This window comes from Saccostrea echinata, unplaced genomic scaffold (assembly GCF_033153115.1).
Source record: "Saccostrea echinata isolate AGI-Se365-2 ecotype Australia unplaced genomic scaffold, CSIRO_AGI_Sech_v1 ptg000010l, whole genome shotgun sequence".
NCBI lineage: Eukaryota > Metazoa > Mollusca > Bivalvia > Ostreida > Ostreidae > Saccostrea > Saccostrea echinata.
The window spans coordinates 308,642-326,135 of NW_026889759.1; the positions used below are offsets into that span (position 1 = coordinate 308,642).

At 33.8% G+C, this 17,494-nt stretch overlaps 1 protein-coding gene and 1 long non-coding RNA gene across 2 annotated transcripts in view; both read left to right on the plus strand.

Annotated features, from left to right (window-relative positions):
- LOC133184096 (bifunctional methylenetetrahydrofolate dehydrogenase/cyclohydrolase, mitochondrial-like) overlaps positions 1 to 4,547 on the plus strand; it is a 140,147-nt gene extending 135,600 nt beyond the window's left edge. Inside the window, exons 6-7 of the mRNA XM_061318927.1 lie at positions 2,812 to 2,931; positions 3,717 to 4,547. Of these exons, the coding sequence (XP_061174911.1) occupies positions 2,812 to 2,930 (119 nt within the window). The 3' untranslated portion in view covers position 2,931; positions 3,717 to 4,547. The remainder of the gene's footprint in view (positions 1 to 2,811; positions 2,932 to 3,716) is intronic.
- Positions 4,548 to 15,241: 10,694 nt separating this feature from the next.
- On the plus strand, positions 15,242 to 17,053 carry LOC133184568 (uncharacterized). Its single transcript, XR_009720817.1, has 3 exons — positions 15,242 to 15,589; positions 16,592 to 16,686; positions 17,013 to 17,053. It is a non-coding gene; the product is annotated as an uncharacterized LOC133184568 (long non-coding RNA).
- Positions 17,054 to 17,494: the final 441 nt, after the last annotated feature.

The following is a 17,494-nucleotide window of genomic DNA, read 5'->3' on the forward strand; positions in this document are numbered from 1 at the left end:
ATTGGCTATGTGGACAATAGCAAGTTTATGTACCCTCAGACAGCAATTATTTCCCATTAGGCGCAGCCGAGGGAAATAGTTGCTGTCGAGGGGGACGATAAACTTGCTATTATCCGAATAGTCAGTAAATAGGTGTTTTATTTTACCAAAGTTGACTTTACTTGTGTTATGTCACAATCTAGATAAAACCAGAAGAGTTCTGAGATGAAAAGTGAGGGAAACGGAATGCTACATAGCACAAAAACTATTTTACGGTAGGGACTGTTTAGAAACAAAAAAGCATGTTTATTCGTCATATTTTTATATAGAAAAAATTCACAGAGGTATAATAAATATATATATGTTTGGGATGTCAAATCTGTCAACATCTGATAATTGGTTACTCAGACGATTTTCTGATCGAGTACCCAGGTACTTTGTAAAAATATAAAACACAAGTGTGTTAATTTTATTGAAACCAGTTAAGCCAGGCTGTTTAAATCCATCAGTATTTTTTTATGTTTTTAATGTCTGTTCACAAACAACGAGCCCAATGAAAACAAATTTTTGTACTAGATTTATTAATCAAAAAACTTAAAAACAACTACAAATGGTTCGCAGTTCTTGTTTAGGAAGATGATTTTGACCAAGGCAAGAGGAGAATCTGTAACACAGCTTTGTAATGATTAGATAAGCTAAAGAGAATATATAGCTTTAAAAAAAGAGACATGTTGTCGAGATTGCAAGATGTATATTAATTAATATGTTGGTTGCTTTCCCTGTGTACACTATGTTTACTCTGCACAGCTTATTTTTAGCATTTTTTTTAATACAAATCATCAAATGTTTTATTTATATTACTTTTGAAGTGGGTAACGGTTTTTCTATGTATGTCCGATTTCACTACCGCATGCAAACTAAATTATCATTATGATTATTAAAAGATAACTGACCATATTATAATTAAACGATGATCATTAAAAACAAATCATTAAAGCTATAAAAAAAAATAAGGGGTCACAGTAGGTGATAACTCCTGTGTACCAGGTGATTGGTCATGGTAATACTACCTAAACATGTACACAGCCACAGGCGATAATGGGTATTAACAGGTGTGGGTAACGCTAATTACATTATAAACATGAACAATTCAAATTTAAGTTGCATTTTTTGGATAAATGTATGTACTTTGAAATACGAAAAAAAATAAGTCAAAAAACTTGCTTTCGATGCTCATGGAATTCTCGCGGCGCTGTCCTACACTACACGGTCATTGAGAATGGAAGTGAGATACAGTTATTTTGACATTAATTTTATTAGAGGATCATTACCAATACACGTTGTAATGAAATTAATTTTCATTTATAAAGCACATTTTACAACAACTCTTAAACTAACATAACTGCCCTTAGTGAAGAAATATTAATACAGGAAGCACAAAGAAAATCACTTTTATAAGGATGCTTTCTGTAGGTGTAGGACAGTGCCGCGAGAATTCCATCGGCATCAAAAGCAAGTTTTTTGACTTGCCTAGATAGCCACTGTTCCTCTACTGCTAGGAGACAGATTCCGTAGGTCGAGAGTTCAACCCCGGGCTGGGGCGGAAGTGGGTATCCTTATAAAAGTGAATTTCTTTGAGCTTTCTGTATTAATATTTCTTCACTTAAGGCAGTTATGTTAGTTTAAGAGTTGTTGTAAAATGTGCTCTATATATATATATAAATATATATATATATATATATATATATATATATATATATATATATATATATATATATATATATATATATATATATATGGAGTGTAGATTGAAGTTTGCTTAAAAAATGACCCTTGGGAGTCAATTGCAGCTACCATGGTCATTCAAGGAAAAATTTTGTTCTCAAGAACAGCAAATCCATGATTAGTCCTATTATTTAGAAGTAACCTGGGTGATGTTATTCATGTTTCTTCAAATTTTGACTCATTTTGACCCCCCCCCCCCTTTTTGGGCAGGATGGGCCACAATGGGTAATTCTTTTTTACTTTGGAATATATTGATTGATTGTTCTTTATAAGAATTGCAAAGCCTTGAATAATCATATTGATATCAAAGTATCCTTAGGTAGTGGAGATTAAATTTTTTTGGAAACATGACCCCTGTCAGCTAGGTTTGGGCAACATTAGGAGAACAAAATTTTACATAGGAATATATACTTGTAAAGTAGGAAATCTTCAAAAATCTTTTTCAAGAGCAGCAAATTGATAAGTCATGTTAGTAAGGAAGCATCCTTGGGCACTGTAGATTCATTTTTTTTCAAATCATGGCCCCAAGGCATAGGATGGGACCAGAATTGGAGATCAAAATTTCACAAAGGAATTAATATAAAGGAAAAGTCAATTTTCCTCTATTGAAAAGCAAAGTCATGAATAGTTATACATGTATTAATATGTAAACAACTTCAGTTAGTTTAGATTCAAGTTTGTTCAGATCAGGGCCCTCAGGAATGTTGAGGCTGCAATAGGAGTTTTACAAGGGAGTATGTAAAAAAGAAAAGTTGCATGACCACACTAAATCATTTATAGTTTTTTTTTTTCATAACAGCAGGGTAATGTTGATGGTATTGACACTGAAACATCCTAATGTTGTATGGGTTCAATTAAATTAAATCATAAAGTTTCCTTAGGGCTGGATTTCAATGCACAATAATGAGTCAAGATTTTAATGCACAATATGAAGTCAAAATTTTTATGAAATTGGATAGGGAAATTTGAAAAAAAAAATCTGCAGATTGGCCAGTGAATCAGGTGTGCCTTGTGGCCAATTGGCTTCATTTTATTTTTTAAATGCAGATGTAGCAAAGAAAGCTGGTTTTATTACACCAGTGCCTGGAGGAGTTGGACCAATGACTGTTGCAATGCTGACCAAAAATACCCTTATGGCATACAAAAAGGAATTTAAGTTTGAATAAGGTAAAATGCAACATACATTTATTAGCTTTTTAATCCCCTACTGGTGAAAGCAGAGGGGACTATTATTAAGCTTTCGTCCTTGTCTGTTGTCTGTATATTCTTCCATCTGTCTGTCAGTCTGTCCCACTTAGTTTTCCGCACTTTTCTTCAAAACGCTTGAAATGATCAAATTGAAGTTTTGTTCTGCTTTATAGATTTTTGATGGAATTTTTTTAATGGGAACCACAATACACTTGCCAGTAAGGGACTACATTGCCTATGTAATACTCTCAGAATGCTTGTTGATACTATTAAAGGCATGTTACATTTCAAAGTCAAGGCATCAGAAGTCAGTGGCTTTGGATGACCTTTCCATTGATCTCTTAATATTTACATTTCCAATGTCTTTGTTCGAGATAAAATTACAAATTGTAAAAATACTTTATTACTACATAAATCTACTGGTTCATCGATGGGCGCGGTTAAAAAAAATCACGTGCGGGGCAGGACAAATAGAGACAGAAGCGGGGCTATTAGCATGGGAATTTGCAGAATCAGAAGCATGTAAATATAAGGAATAACTGTCAGATTTTTTGGATTCATGACGATGATCAATCGATTGGCTTGCGTGATAATTTTATGCATAAACGCCTTCGGCATTTATGCAAATTATCACGCAAGCCACTCGATTGATCACATCATGAATCCAAAAAATTAGACAGTTATTCCTTAAATGTATTCGATAACTAGAATGTTAGAGTTAGAAATAGTACAGATATAAATGTAATATATCCCTGTATTTTCAGGAATTTGTACTGTGAACCTTGTGTCATCCAGAATGCAAAGCCACAGAAAGATGTTTCATACCAATGTGCCAATCTGAGAATAAAGTGCAGCTTTTGAACAAATGATTTTTAAACCAATATATATATATATATATATATATATATATATATATATATATATATATATATATATATATATATATATATAGTAGAATTTTTAGCAAACATTAAATTTTGGCATTGTTAGTGATAGTGTTGAGTTCGCTAAAATTTTTGTTAGTTTGTTGTTTTAACATCCCTTTTGAGAATTTTTCACTCATATAGAGATGCCACCACCTGCTGGTGGAGGGCTGCAAATTTATACATATACTCGGCACTTAGGGCCATTGAGCAGTGAGGGATCTTTATTTGTGCCAACACCTACTGACAAAGGGCCTGAGTTTAAACAGTTTCATCCGAAGGACCGGTCTCCACGTCCCGCAGTGATTTGAACCCATGATGTAAGGACCAGCTCCTTACTCCGCAACTCTTGAGCAGACACTCTAACTACAAGTGGGCGACACTAAAATTGCCTATCACTAATAATTCCTTCTGCACAAAGGAGGTAAGGTTATCTTCCAATTTATTGTCAAATCACTAAATTAACTTTTCGCTAAAATTGTGTATTCATTTTTGAAGCTAAATCACAAAAGTGTCTTGCCAAAAATTCAACTTTTATGAGATATATATATATATATATATATATATTAAAATATTATATAAAGACATAATTTTATAATTGCCAATTGTTTTGTGACATTTTATTTGGATTTTTTTTTATTTTTAGTTAATTAAAATTGTGGAAAGGTTTAATGCAATATTATCCTCTGTTAAGGTATTCAGTCTTTTACAAATGGATAATTTTTTATTGATTGTGTGTTTAACATCCCTTCAAGAATTTTTATATGCTTGTCTTAAGATGGGACATATTATGTTTTGGTGTTCATGTTTATCCCACTGTCTGTCAGTCTTTTTCGTGTCCGGCTCATAACTTTAATACTATTAGGCCTAGAATTATCAAACTTTGTCAGCTGATACTTCTTGGGTAGAAGGTGTGTCGCACAGTAAAACTGGTCGCTCTGACCTTTAATTAAGATGCCATGGCCAAATATGAAAAATCTTGTCCTGCTCATAACTACAAAACTATTATACCTAGAATCATCAAACTCGGCCAATTAAGAACCCTCTCTACACTTCACCCTTATTTCAGGGTACTTTTGTGTAATTAGACTGACCCACCATTTAACATAAAATAGAATAAATTGTAATCTGCACTGTATGACATAATTTGAAATAAATCCAAGTATTCTAAACATTATACTAGACCAAGAAAGAGTAGTTGAAAACTTTATTTGCATGTATTTTCTCTATTTGAGTCAGCAAAAGTGATTTTTCTTCATCATCACTCTATTGTCTGTGAATATTTTTCCTGGATAAAAAAGGAATGCTCCCTATATTAATAATGAATTAGTTAATTTCAAAACATCCTCCTTTACGCTATATAATTTTCTCAAAGTCCAAAAAATATTTTTCATCAGTGTATAGAGGGTCCTTAATGCATCCTATGTAAAAGATGTGTTGCACCCTACTTCAAGGTCACTGTGACCTTTAATTAAAGTTAAAAATTTAAGGAAAACAAGATGTGTTTGTGAAACACTGATGCCCCCATTTTGCAACTTATAGCAAAAGTTAAACTTTCTCAAATGCAAATCAAATATGTTGGTACCCAAAGTAAGGTCTTGTCTCAAGGAATATACCTGTGATGTGAAATATGAAAGCCCTAGCAGCAACCATTGAATAGATATAAAAAAGGTTAAAGTATTTCAAAAGTAAATGCAACATCAAGGTCAAGGTCAAAATTAATGGTGCCTAAGGAAAGGCCTTCTCACAAGAAATATACAGGTGAAATATGAAAACTGAAGCACCAATTATTCAATAGTTATGGCCAAGGTTTAAGTTTTTCAAAAGTAGGTCAAACTCCAAGGTCAAGGTCAATGGATTACAATTGATGATATCCAAAGGAAGGTCTTGTCACAAGGATTACATATGTGAAGTATGAAAGGCCTAGCACCAACGGTTAAAAAGTTATGGCCAATGTTAAAGTTTTCCAAAAGTAGGTCAAACTTCAAGGTCAAGGTTTAAGGGTCAAAGTTGTTGGTATCCAAAGGAAGGACTTGTCACAAGGTTTACATATGTGAAGTATGAAAGCTGAAACACCAATCGTTCAAAAGTTATGGCCAATGTTAAAGTTTTTCAAAAGTAGGTCAAACTCCAAGATCAAGGTCAAAGGGTCAAAGTTGTTGGCATCCAAAGGAAGGACTTGTCATAAGGATTACACATGTGAAGTATGAAAGTCCTAGCACCAATTGTTCAAAAGTTATGGCCAAGGTTAAAGATGGATAAAATTTTGCAAAACTGGGTCAAACTCCAAGGTCAAGGTCAAAAGGTAAATATGGCTGTACCCAAAGAAAGGTCTTGTCACAAGGAATACACATGTAAAATATGAAAGCCAGAGCTCCAACCAATCAAAAGTTATGGGCAATGTTAAAGTTTTTGCAGACAAACAGACAGACAGATGGACAGACAGAGCAAAAACTATATACCCCTGAATCTTTGGTACTGGGGCATAAAAAACAATGGCTTTTAACTTTTAAATTATACAGTCCCCCAAAATGTAAGAGAATTGCAGTATCCTTATTTAAAAATGTTAAATGAATAAATTATAAGAGAAATTCCACCTCTCCCATGGGTGTAATTATCAAGCACTTGTCAAGGAGAATTTGGATGAAAGAAAATTGCATGTCAAAGAGAAATTAATGAGTTTAGTATGAGGAGATAACTTGTAGTTCATCTCTGATCAAGCAGGTGTTATTAATATCTCTTGGTAATTGGGCAAAGGAATAAGCCTTTTCATTTCTTGTGTTGGATTAAATAGTTATTGTTGGCTAGCCTAACTTTCAAAATAAATTTGGTGTAAAGTAATTAAAACTAATTTGATATTGTATAACAAAATTAAAACTTATTATACCGGGGGGGTGGGGGGGGGGGGTGGGGGGTTATATTGGAATCAGCATATCCGCCTGTCCGTATGAATTGCAGCTTAAAACAAGTCAATGAATTTCAAAAAATTCACCAAAGTATTTTAAAAAAATACTTTATGGTAGATAGTCCCTACAAATCTAAGAGACATGCAGTAACCTCATTAAAAATGTTGCATCAAGATTACACAATTTTTTGTTGTTGTCGTTTTATAAATCTTTGTAACAAATTAACAAATTTTTAAATAATGAGTGGACATGCATGTATTTAAAGATTAATTAAGGAATTCAATGTAGAATGGCTAGCTGTCTCAATTATTTCTGTTAGAGCATCTCTGATCAAGCAGCTCTTATCTGTATCCTTTGGCGACAGATGCGACAAATTCTGGTAGCCAGACCCTTAGGCACACCCTTGAATGTGTGTGGGGGTTGACAACTAGTGGGCATGAGATACAGGTGGGAATCGGTGGGTTTCGTGTGGAGACTTAACTCAATTTTGCCATCAATCAGGGTAGATGTAGTACCTAAGAATATGTATGTCTACAGTAAATTTGATAGACTGATGGAAGGTGTTGGCAAACGAAATGAATGCTTTGAGGCTCTGTTTACTATCCTTAACTTTTCTTCCAGCAAATTCAGAATTTGTTTCCTCGCATAAACATTTAGGGATTTTTTTCTCACATGATCTTAGATGGTCCACACATATTGATACCATTTTAGCAAATGCATAATACTTGTTTTGTACTAAAACGGAAAACTTTTTCATTCATGTACACAACTTTATTAGGCTACAATTAGAATTTGCTTCCTCGGTGTTGGGTGGATGTAATACGGGTGATAGCGAAAAATTAGAAAAATTATAAATATTTGCTGCTAGAGTTGTCACAGGTCTAACTTTATTAGCTTCTAAAGATTCACTTTACTTTGAAACTAGGTGGGAACCATTACATAAACGAAGAAAACTACTAGATTAACTACAATGTACAAAATTTATAATAACCAAGTTCCTGAATGTCTAAATGACATGATCCCTAATTTATGTTGTAATTCAACAAATTACAGTACGAAAAATTCACAAAACTATAATATACCGAAATGCAGACCTATTACAAACCTATAAGTCAACTTTTATACCCCTTGTTATTGATGAATGGAACTCACTACCCATTGCTGTAAGAAATTCATCCTTATTATCTACTTTTAAAAAATCGATTTCTAATAATAAACAAATGCCACCCTCTTACTTCAGTAGTGGAACTCGTAGCATAAATATATTACATGCAAGGCTTTGTTACAGTTGTGTGCTAAGTAGTGACCTTTATCGATGTAATGTAGTTTTGAGTCCCCTCTGCTCTTGTGGGAGATTGAGGATACTCATCATTATTTCTTCTTGTGCAAATAATATACAGAAGCCAGAAATACTTTTTCGACAAATTTCTGCGTTTTGGTAAATTACATACCGTTGATACTCACATCTTACTATGGGGAGATAAATCTTTAAGTGATGTTGAGAATGAATACCTTTATTCAATTGTACAAACATTTAGGTCGTTTTCGTTGATGCTGTAATTACTTTTTGTGAAATAACTTACGAAATAACAACTGCTCCCAAGACTATAGCCTTTAATTATACCCGCACTTTTTAAAGAAAGTTCGGGTATATTGTTGTTACTTATGTCCGTCCGTCCGTCTGTTCGTCCGTCCGTCCGTCTTTCACACTCTTCTTTCTCGAACTCCTCTTACATTTTACACAGTAGCCTAATCATCTTTTGGGAGATATTTGGTGGTGTCATGTAGATGTGCAGTAAGGTTTCGGAATTTTCATTTTCACCTTGGGGGTCAAATGGGGGTTGTAAAATGACGTTTTTTATGCAAAAAGGCAAAGCCCCTGGTTCCCTGTACTCCTCTTACATTTTACACAGTAGCCTCATCATCTTTTGGGAGATGGTTAGTGGTGTCCTGTAGATGTGCAGTAAGGTTTCAGAATTTTCATTTTTACCCTGGGGGTCAAATGGGGGTCGAAAAATGATGTTTTTTATGCAAAAAGCCCCAGATTTCCGGAGCTCCTCTTACATTTTACACAGTCGCTTAATCATCTTTAAGGTGATGGTTGGTGGTGTCACGTAGATGTAAGGTTTCGAAATTTTCATTTTCACCCTGGAGGTCAAATGGGGGTCGAAAAGTGACGTTTTTTTCGACCCCCAGATGTGCAGTAAGGTTTCGGAATTTTCATTTTCACACTGGGGTTCAAATGGGGGTGGAAAAATGACATTTTTTATGCAAAAAGCCCCTGGTTCCCTAAACTCCTCTAACATTTTACACAGTAGCCTAATCATTTTTTGGGAGATGGTCGGTGGTGTCCTGTAGATGTGCAGAAAGGTTTCGGAATTTTCATTTTCACCCTGGGGGTCAAACGGGGGTCGAAAAATGACATTTTTTATGCAAAAAGCCCCTGGTTCCCTGAACTCCTCTTACATTTTATATAGCAGCCTAATTATCTTTTGGGAGATGATTGGTGGTGTCATGTAGGTGTGCAGTAAGGTTTTGGAATTTTCATTTTCACCCTAGGGGTCAAATGGGGGTCGAAAAATGACGGTTTTTATGCAAAAAGCCCCTGGTTCCCTAAACTCCTCTAACATTTTACACAGTAGCCTAATCATTTTTTGGGAGATGGTCGGTGGTGTCCTGTAGATGTGCAGAAAGGTTTCGGAATTTTCATTTTCACCCTGGGGGTCAAACGGGGGTCGAAAAATGACATTTTTTATGCAAAAAGCCCCTGGTTCCCTGAACTCCTCTTACATTTTATATAGCAGCCTAATTATCTTTTGGGAGATGATTGGTGGTGTCATGTAGGTGTGCAGTAAGGTTTTGGAATTTTCATTTTCACCCTGGGGGTCAAATGGGGGTCGAAAAATGACGGTTTTTATGCAAAAAGCCCCTGGTTCCCAGAACTTCTCTTACATTTTACATAGAAGCCTAATCATCTTTTGGGAGATGGATGGTGGTGTCCTGTAGATGTGCATTAAGGTTTTGGAATTTTTATTTTCACCTTGGGGGTCAAGTAGGGTTCAATTTCTTTTTTAAAAAATATTTAACATGTTTAAACACCCTGGTTCCCAGAACTTCCCTTATATTTTATGCATTAGCCTTAAATCATGATCATTTGGAAGATGATTGGTTTTGTCCTGTGGATGTGTAAAATTATTTCAAAATTTGCATTTTCATGTGGATGACAAATAGGGGCAGGAAAAAAATGGCCCCTCCCTAACCCAAGGGGTCATGATTTGTACAAACTTGAATCTACACTTCTTGAGAATGTTTCCATATTAATCATGCTTTTGTTGTTCTTGAAAAGAAGAATTTTGATATTTTTTCCTTTTATTCCTATATAAAACTTTGATCCCTTATTGTGGCCTGACCCTAACCTTGGAGGTCATGGTTTGAAAACTAGAAATATTGTCCATAGGACATGAACGCCCCGCCGAATGTATATTACTAATGTAACATGAAAATTTGTATGTAGTTTGATGAGAATATCTTGAACAGTTTCTTTAAAATTGAAACTAAAATCTAAAAAAACAAATAGGATATAGATGATAAATTCTCACCAAATTATGCATAAGTGTATGCTGACATAAAAATATCTTAAATTGTTTCTTTAAAACTAAGCAAAATACAAATTAAAGAGAAGGGAGGTCAAGGTCACAGGAAAGTGCAAGGTGAAAAGTTTTTGATGCAGTTGAATATCTCTCACTAATACATATCAGCATATTAGGTTTGATAAAAATATTTTGAATGATTTACTTAAAACTGTCCTTAACACTTATTTAAGAAAAGAGAGGTCAAGGTCAAAGGAAAGGTTGAGGTCAAAATATTGATGCAGTTGAAAAGTTTACATCAGTATGTATTTACTATTAGCATATGAAGTTTAATAAAAATATCATAAATGGTTTAATTAAAACATAGATAAACACTAATTTTAAAAAAGTGAGGTCAAGGTCAAATGAAAAGTCAAGGTCAAAAAAGTTGATGATATTCATAGCTCTCAGCAGTATGTATCAGCATATGAAGTTTGATAAATATATCTTGAATTGATTATTCAAAACTGATCTAGACACTAATTTAAGAAAAGTGAGGTCAAGGTCAAAGGAAAGGTCAAGGTCACAAAATGTTGATGCAGTTGCATAGCTCTTATCAATATCTATCAGCATATGAAGTTTGATAAAAATATCTTGGATAGTTTCTTTGAAACTGAGCTTTGAACTGAGCTAAAAGCAAAGCGCGACAGAAGGATGGAAGGACGGACATGACAAACACTATATGCCTCGGCCATATTCATGGCGGGGAATAAAAAACTTGAATCTACACCATATGAGAATGTTTCCATATCAAAATGACTAACAAGCAAATTCAAAGAATTGTGGTCCCCTGCTTTTCGTGTCTTAGTGGATGGGATGCCATTATTTATGGCATATTATTTAAATATGCATGCCCTATCATTTGTCATTCAAAAGTAATCACCAAAGTTAAAGTTTTTGAAAATTAGGTAAAACATCAAGGTCAAGGGGTAAAAAATCATAGCATGCGCGTAAACATCTTGTTACAGGTAATGTACATGTCAAATATGAAAGTCCTATCTCCTCTCAATCAAAAGTTAAAAGGAAATATAACATTTTTGAAAAGTAATTAAACTACAAGGTCAATGTCACAGAGTCAAAAGTCATGATATATTTAGAAAGGCCTTGTCACAGGTAATATACATGTATAATATGAATGCCCTATCTTTTCTCTTTCAAAATGATCAATTTAAAATAATGTTAAAGTTTTTGAAAAGTAGGTCAAACTTCAAGGTCATGGGTTCAAAAATCATAGTATATTTAGAAAGTTCTTGTAGGTAATGTTCATGTGAAATATGAAAGCCCTATCTCTTATTATTCAAAAGTTATGACCAAGGTTAAATTTATTGTGACAGACGGATAGACTTACAAACAGACAGACTGACAGACAAATAAGATTTAATGTCCCCTATGTCCCTTTCGCGAAAACGGAGGACAATAATGCCCTTGTTGTTCTTGAGAAGATTTATGAAGGAAAAAATCCCCTGCATTTTTCTATGTAAATCTTTGGATCCCCTTATGTGGCCCCACCCTACCCCAGTGGGTCATAATTTGAACAAATTTGAATTTACACTAAGTCTATGTAAAGAAAGTTTCAACTTTTTAGGCCCAGTAAGTGGTTCTTGATAAGACTTTTTTAAATGATACCACCAAATTTTCACTAATTCTTGATTATCTCCCCTTGAAAGAGGGTGTGACCCTTCATTTGAACAATCTTGAATCCCCTTTACCCGAAGATGCTTTGTGGCAAGGTTGGTTGAGATTGGCCCAGTGGTTCTAGTGAAGGAGACAAAAATGTGAAAAGTTTACAGACGGACAGATGGATGACAGACAAAATGTGATCAGAAAAACTCGAGCTAAAAACTTATGATCACAAGTACATGGAAAGAGTTACAGTATTTGAAAAGCAGTTTTTTTTTCATGCATTGTTTTCAGAAGCTGAAAATGTATGACTTGTATCCATGTTGAAAACAGTGTGATTAAAAATAGTTAATCAAGGTGCTTTGAGTAGCAAAATAAGCTAGACTGGTATAGCTAATTCAACCATAGAGCTTAATTAGTCAATTTTAAGATGCACAACCTTTTCAACTCTTAATCATTCTTAAAATATTTATATCATCATTTCTGATTCAAGGGAGAACTAGAGATATGACCAGAAGTATAACTGTTGACTAATAAACATGTACATGTATATTGTGTTTTTTAAGTCATTTGTTTGTTGTTAAATGTCCCTCTCGGGAATTTTTCACTCATATGGAGACACCACCACTTAAAAATAATGAAGACATACAAGTCGGATTTGAGGTAAACATTCATTTTAGGAGTTTTCAACAATTAAGACGTTAAAAGAGATAACTCCTTCCCCCTCGCCCCTTTCCCTTCCCAGACCCCTGTTTGTTCATGTATGCAAACTTATACTTTGTTTTGACATTAAAAAAAAAATGTAAATATATACAAATAGTTTAATGGTCCATCTCTTTGAATGATTTTCATTCCTAATTCTAGGAGGGTACATGGGTTGACCCAATTTAATGAATGAAATGTCAAGCAATCTTATCATTAATGCACTTTTATTTAATTTGATGTAGTCATATTGTGAACATTTCCAGTTCATTAAAGGTGCTTAGACACATATTTGAACTTAATATTTTCTCGAATTTTCTGTATAATATCACGACTTATATATTGCAATAGCATTTCACACGAAAATATACATGTAATTAAAAATTTATTTTATCTGGAAATTATTGGAACTACGAATTCTGGGACGCATTTGATTAGCACATCTTTGCACTTACACAAATTTTAACTTTATCCTAAATGTTTAAGAAAAGAAATGATTGTGTTATGTATTAATGAAAAATATTACATCTATAATTCAGAAAATCCAGAGTAGAAATGTTCGAAAGTAAAACCAACTCACCGGCCCGGCCAGTATTGTCAGTCCGTGCTCTGTGATGTGTACAGAGTTTAACAAATTGAACACACCGGTGAAACATAAACTGTTTTTGTAAACAGGGCACGAGCTCTGTTAATGTTTACGATTCACCGGGTGTGTTCAATTGTTAAACTCTGCACACACCACTGAGCACAGACTTACAATACGGTGAGTTGATTTTGCTTTCGAACATTTCTACTCTGAATTTTCTGGGTTATATTTTTAATATTTTTCATTAATACACAACAAAATTGCCACTTTTCTTAAGTATTAAGAATAAAATTAAAATACCCGGTATGTGAAAGCGCAAGAATGTGTCAATCCAACGCGTCCAGAAATTCGAAGTTTTAATAACTTCGAGATGAAATAAGATTTTTATTATATCTTAGTATGAGATGCTATAGCAACATATAAGTCATGAGGTTATACAGAAAATTTGAGAAAATACTAACTTCAAATATGTGTCCAAGCACCTTTAAGAGAGTGAGGATGACCTCCAGGGATTCATAGATGTACATAACAGAATAACACAAGAAACAAAATTATGTATAGTCAACTGGATAAGTTTTCATTTGTCATTTAAGGGACAGGGAGCGGCTAGGGATATCCCCCCCCCCCTTGGAATTTGCAGAGTTATTTAAATAGGACTTTATACTGATTTACAGAAGCAAATAAAAAATGAATTTGGACGCCCTCCTCCCTATAAAAAAAAAAAAAAAACGGACCCCACCATCATTGTTTTTATTTTTTTTTTTTTTTTTTTTGTTTGTTTGTTTTTTTTTTGTTTTTTTTTTTTTGCTTCTCAAGAAATTCTGGGCTGGGATTTTTTTTTGACTGAGGTGTGGAACCCCCCCCCCCCCCCCCCCCGCAAAAAATTCCTAGATCTATGCAATGTCAACAGGACAGCGGGAGATAACTCTTCAGAATGTGAAATTCGTCTATTGTGGCATTCGATGATCTTTGATCCTTTTTAAACTTTAACCTAACCATTTACATTTCGGTTTATTTTACCCCAATCTATACTTAAACTTGTACTTACCGACTGTCATAGGTCCTGTCAACTTCATGAAATGTAATCCAATTAAAACAAAATGAATTAATTCCTACTGATATACATGTAACACTGCACCATGTGCAATCTAAAAATGGTAATGGTAAAACTTGTACATGTACTAGTAGGGTGACGCAAGCCCAATGTGATGTAGATTTTTTTTAAAAAGTTGTTCACATACATGTATAGTACAAGAACAAATTTTAAATTATCATAACAAAGGATGTTTTAGCATAACTTTGCCATCTAGGCCTATTACTAAAAACAGGCAAATTGTGTGTGTGTGTTGGGGGGAGGGGGTGACAAAATTGATAGGTATGTATGAGGCGCCGTTTTGGTATTTACTGCCAAAAAGTGATATCACCTATTCAAATAGGTAATATGACCTATACGAATAGGTGATATCACCTATTCGAATAAGTGATATCACTCATTCAAATTGAATAGGTGATATCACTTATTCGAATAGGTGATATCACTTATTCGAATAGGTGATATCACTTATTCGAATAGGTGATATCACTTATTCAAATAGGTGATATCACCTATTCGAAAAGGTGATATCACCTATTCGTGCTGAATAGGTGATATCACCTATTCGAATAAGTGATATCACCTATTCAATTTGAATAGGTGATATCACCAATTCGAATAGGTGATATCACTTATTTGCATTTCTTACAACAATAAATAATGAATGCTCCCTTCCTCAATCTAGATTTCCATTGGAACCAAGCGAATTCGGGGTGCATTAGGGTCTGCAAGTCTCGTCACGTGGCTCGCGAGATTTTTCGATAATATTAATTTCCGGGTACCTCACACATGGAGATGTATTGGGTTATGCATGTTTATGGTTTACACAAAGCGTATAAGGAAAGTTTAAGCAATTGTACAAAGCCGAAGGGTTCTCCGACTTACGATGGATAAATTGAGTCTCATAAAAGCTTTGGTGCGAGCAAGTAGGAGGAAAATTTCGATCGAAGTACAGGTAAACAAGTCAAAGAATGTCACCTGTTTCTTGTGTATTCTTGGGGAAAATAGAAGTGTCTTATATTATATCGGATTAGAATAGTTTTATCATCATTCCAACTAATTTATTAACAGATTTTTCTTGAATTCGAGGATAATGATGTTATTACCAGCTGATTAAGGAGGAGTATTGTAAGTGTCAGATGGGTACGAACACCATCTTGTGACTGCATCACCTTTGGGTAAGTAATTTGTTCAGAATACGCTTCATTTATCAACAGAAATTTAGCTGTTGCGTGTCAGTGGGTCTACTTTTTTAAGTATTCAATGTTTGAAAGCACTTATCAGGTCCAGTACAATCTCGATTTAGCTATATATCTTTATTTAGCTATATAGCTTTATTAAGCTATTCAGAATAGCTTAATTTAGCTACTTTATCACACTTTTTTCTTAAATGTGTAATTTTCTCAGCATGCACAAAAAGTTGCACCTTGGTGCAGTGATGATATTCAACCCTGAACTCATCTGAAATTGATGCATGTAAAAATCACTCATTAAAATCTCCTTGAGAGACTTTGTACTCAAAGTTCTAAAAGTTTTTGGGCTATATAACACAATTGATACAGTTACTTCTTCAATGCAATTATAAAGGAGGCCTGAATTATGGTCAACAAGATAATTGATTGGTAATACATGTAATTCAGTACAATGAGAAGCAATCGTACTTATCCATGCCTCAATGCACACAAGGTAGAGGACAGTTACTCAAACAATAGAAATTTATCTTTTGCTTAAAAGTATTCAAAAGTTGCAAAGTTAGAGCTATCTTTCATTTTGCTTGTTGTTTTGATAGCCCATAGTACATGTATGAATAGTCAAATACATGCGACTTTTTGTCTATTTCTTACAAAAATAATTTTTGTGAAAAACTGCATATAAATAGCTAAATCAAGCTATTCTGAATAGCTTTATATAGCTATATAGCTATTTCAAGCTATATAGCTAAATTAAGAGATTGTACTGGACCTGCTTATTTCCCAACGATAAGACTTTCTTTATATATTCTGCAAATTCTCTCTGTATTTATCATTGAACAAAATTCATATGACTGCAATTATATGACCATATTCTTCAGTTTAGAGAGCATGTTATAGAGGATATTTTGGTTAAAGTTTTGGTCTGTTTCAGTGTTTGAAATATTCTTTCATCTTACACAATTGTATACATTAAGATTTATTTTATAGCTAAAGTACAAGAGAACTGCAGCATCTAAGACTACATGTACATTGACTTTGAATAATCTAAGCAGTATATCCTCAAAAAGGCAACTCAAACACAGGTATGAAATTGATGTCACAAAATAAGTTTTTGGACTTACATTTACTCTTATAATACATATACATGTAAAGCATATCAAATATAGAAAAGAATTAAAGGTTCATCAGGTGACAGCTAGCTCAATCATGCATGGAATATTATTAACGCTGAGTTTCCAAATGTCAAAAGGGTATTCGATATATTCCATATAAGTTGTCATTCCATTATAAGTGATTTGTACAGAGGTTCATTTGCATATAAATGTTGTCAACATTGTTTTACTGTCTTTATTAACTTAAATTGTAATACTAAATTTTAAAAATTGACAAATTCATTCTTTTTAGACAGTGCATATAATTTGGAAAAGAGACCATCAATCCACGGGGGGGGGGGGGGGGGGGTATCGCATGAAAGGCAGGCAGGCAAGTAATGGTACTTTATTTTTGAAATTTTTCGCCCCAGTTAAGTTTTATTTTTCTCATTCTATACACCTTACAAGTAGGTGAATTTAAAACGGGGCATATTCAAACAAGGCAGCATATATCTTTTAAACACAAATGTGTCTGATCAAATTTTAAAAGGGTAAAATTGTTTTCAAGGGTGAAAGAGTGAATATTTTAAAAATTAGAATGGGGTGAAAATACCCAATACAGGTTATATGTATTAACACAGTACATATGCATTTCTCCTTTCTTTATAATGAAAATAATTTGTTCTGTAAAAGGACAAATTTTGTTCTGATTTATATCAAATAAATAAATATGTGCCAAATTTATTATTTTGCAGTCACCTAAATTACCATCAGTTGTGCGTCAAGCTGTGCAAAAATT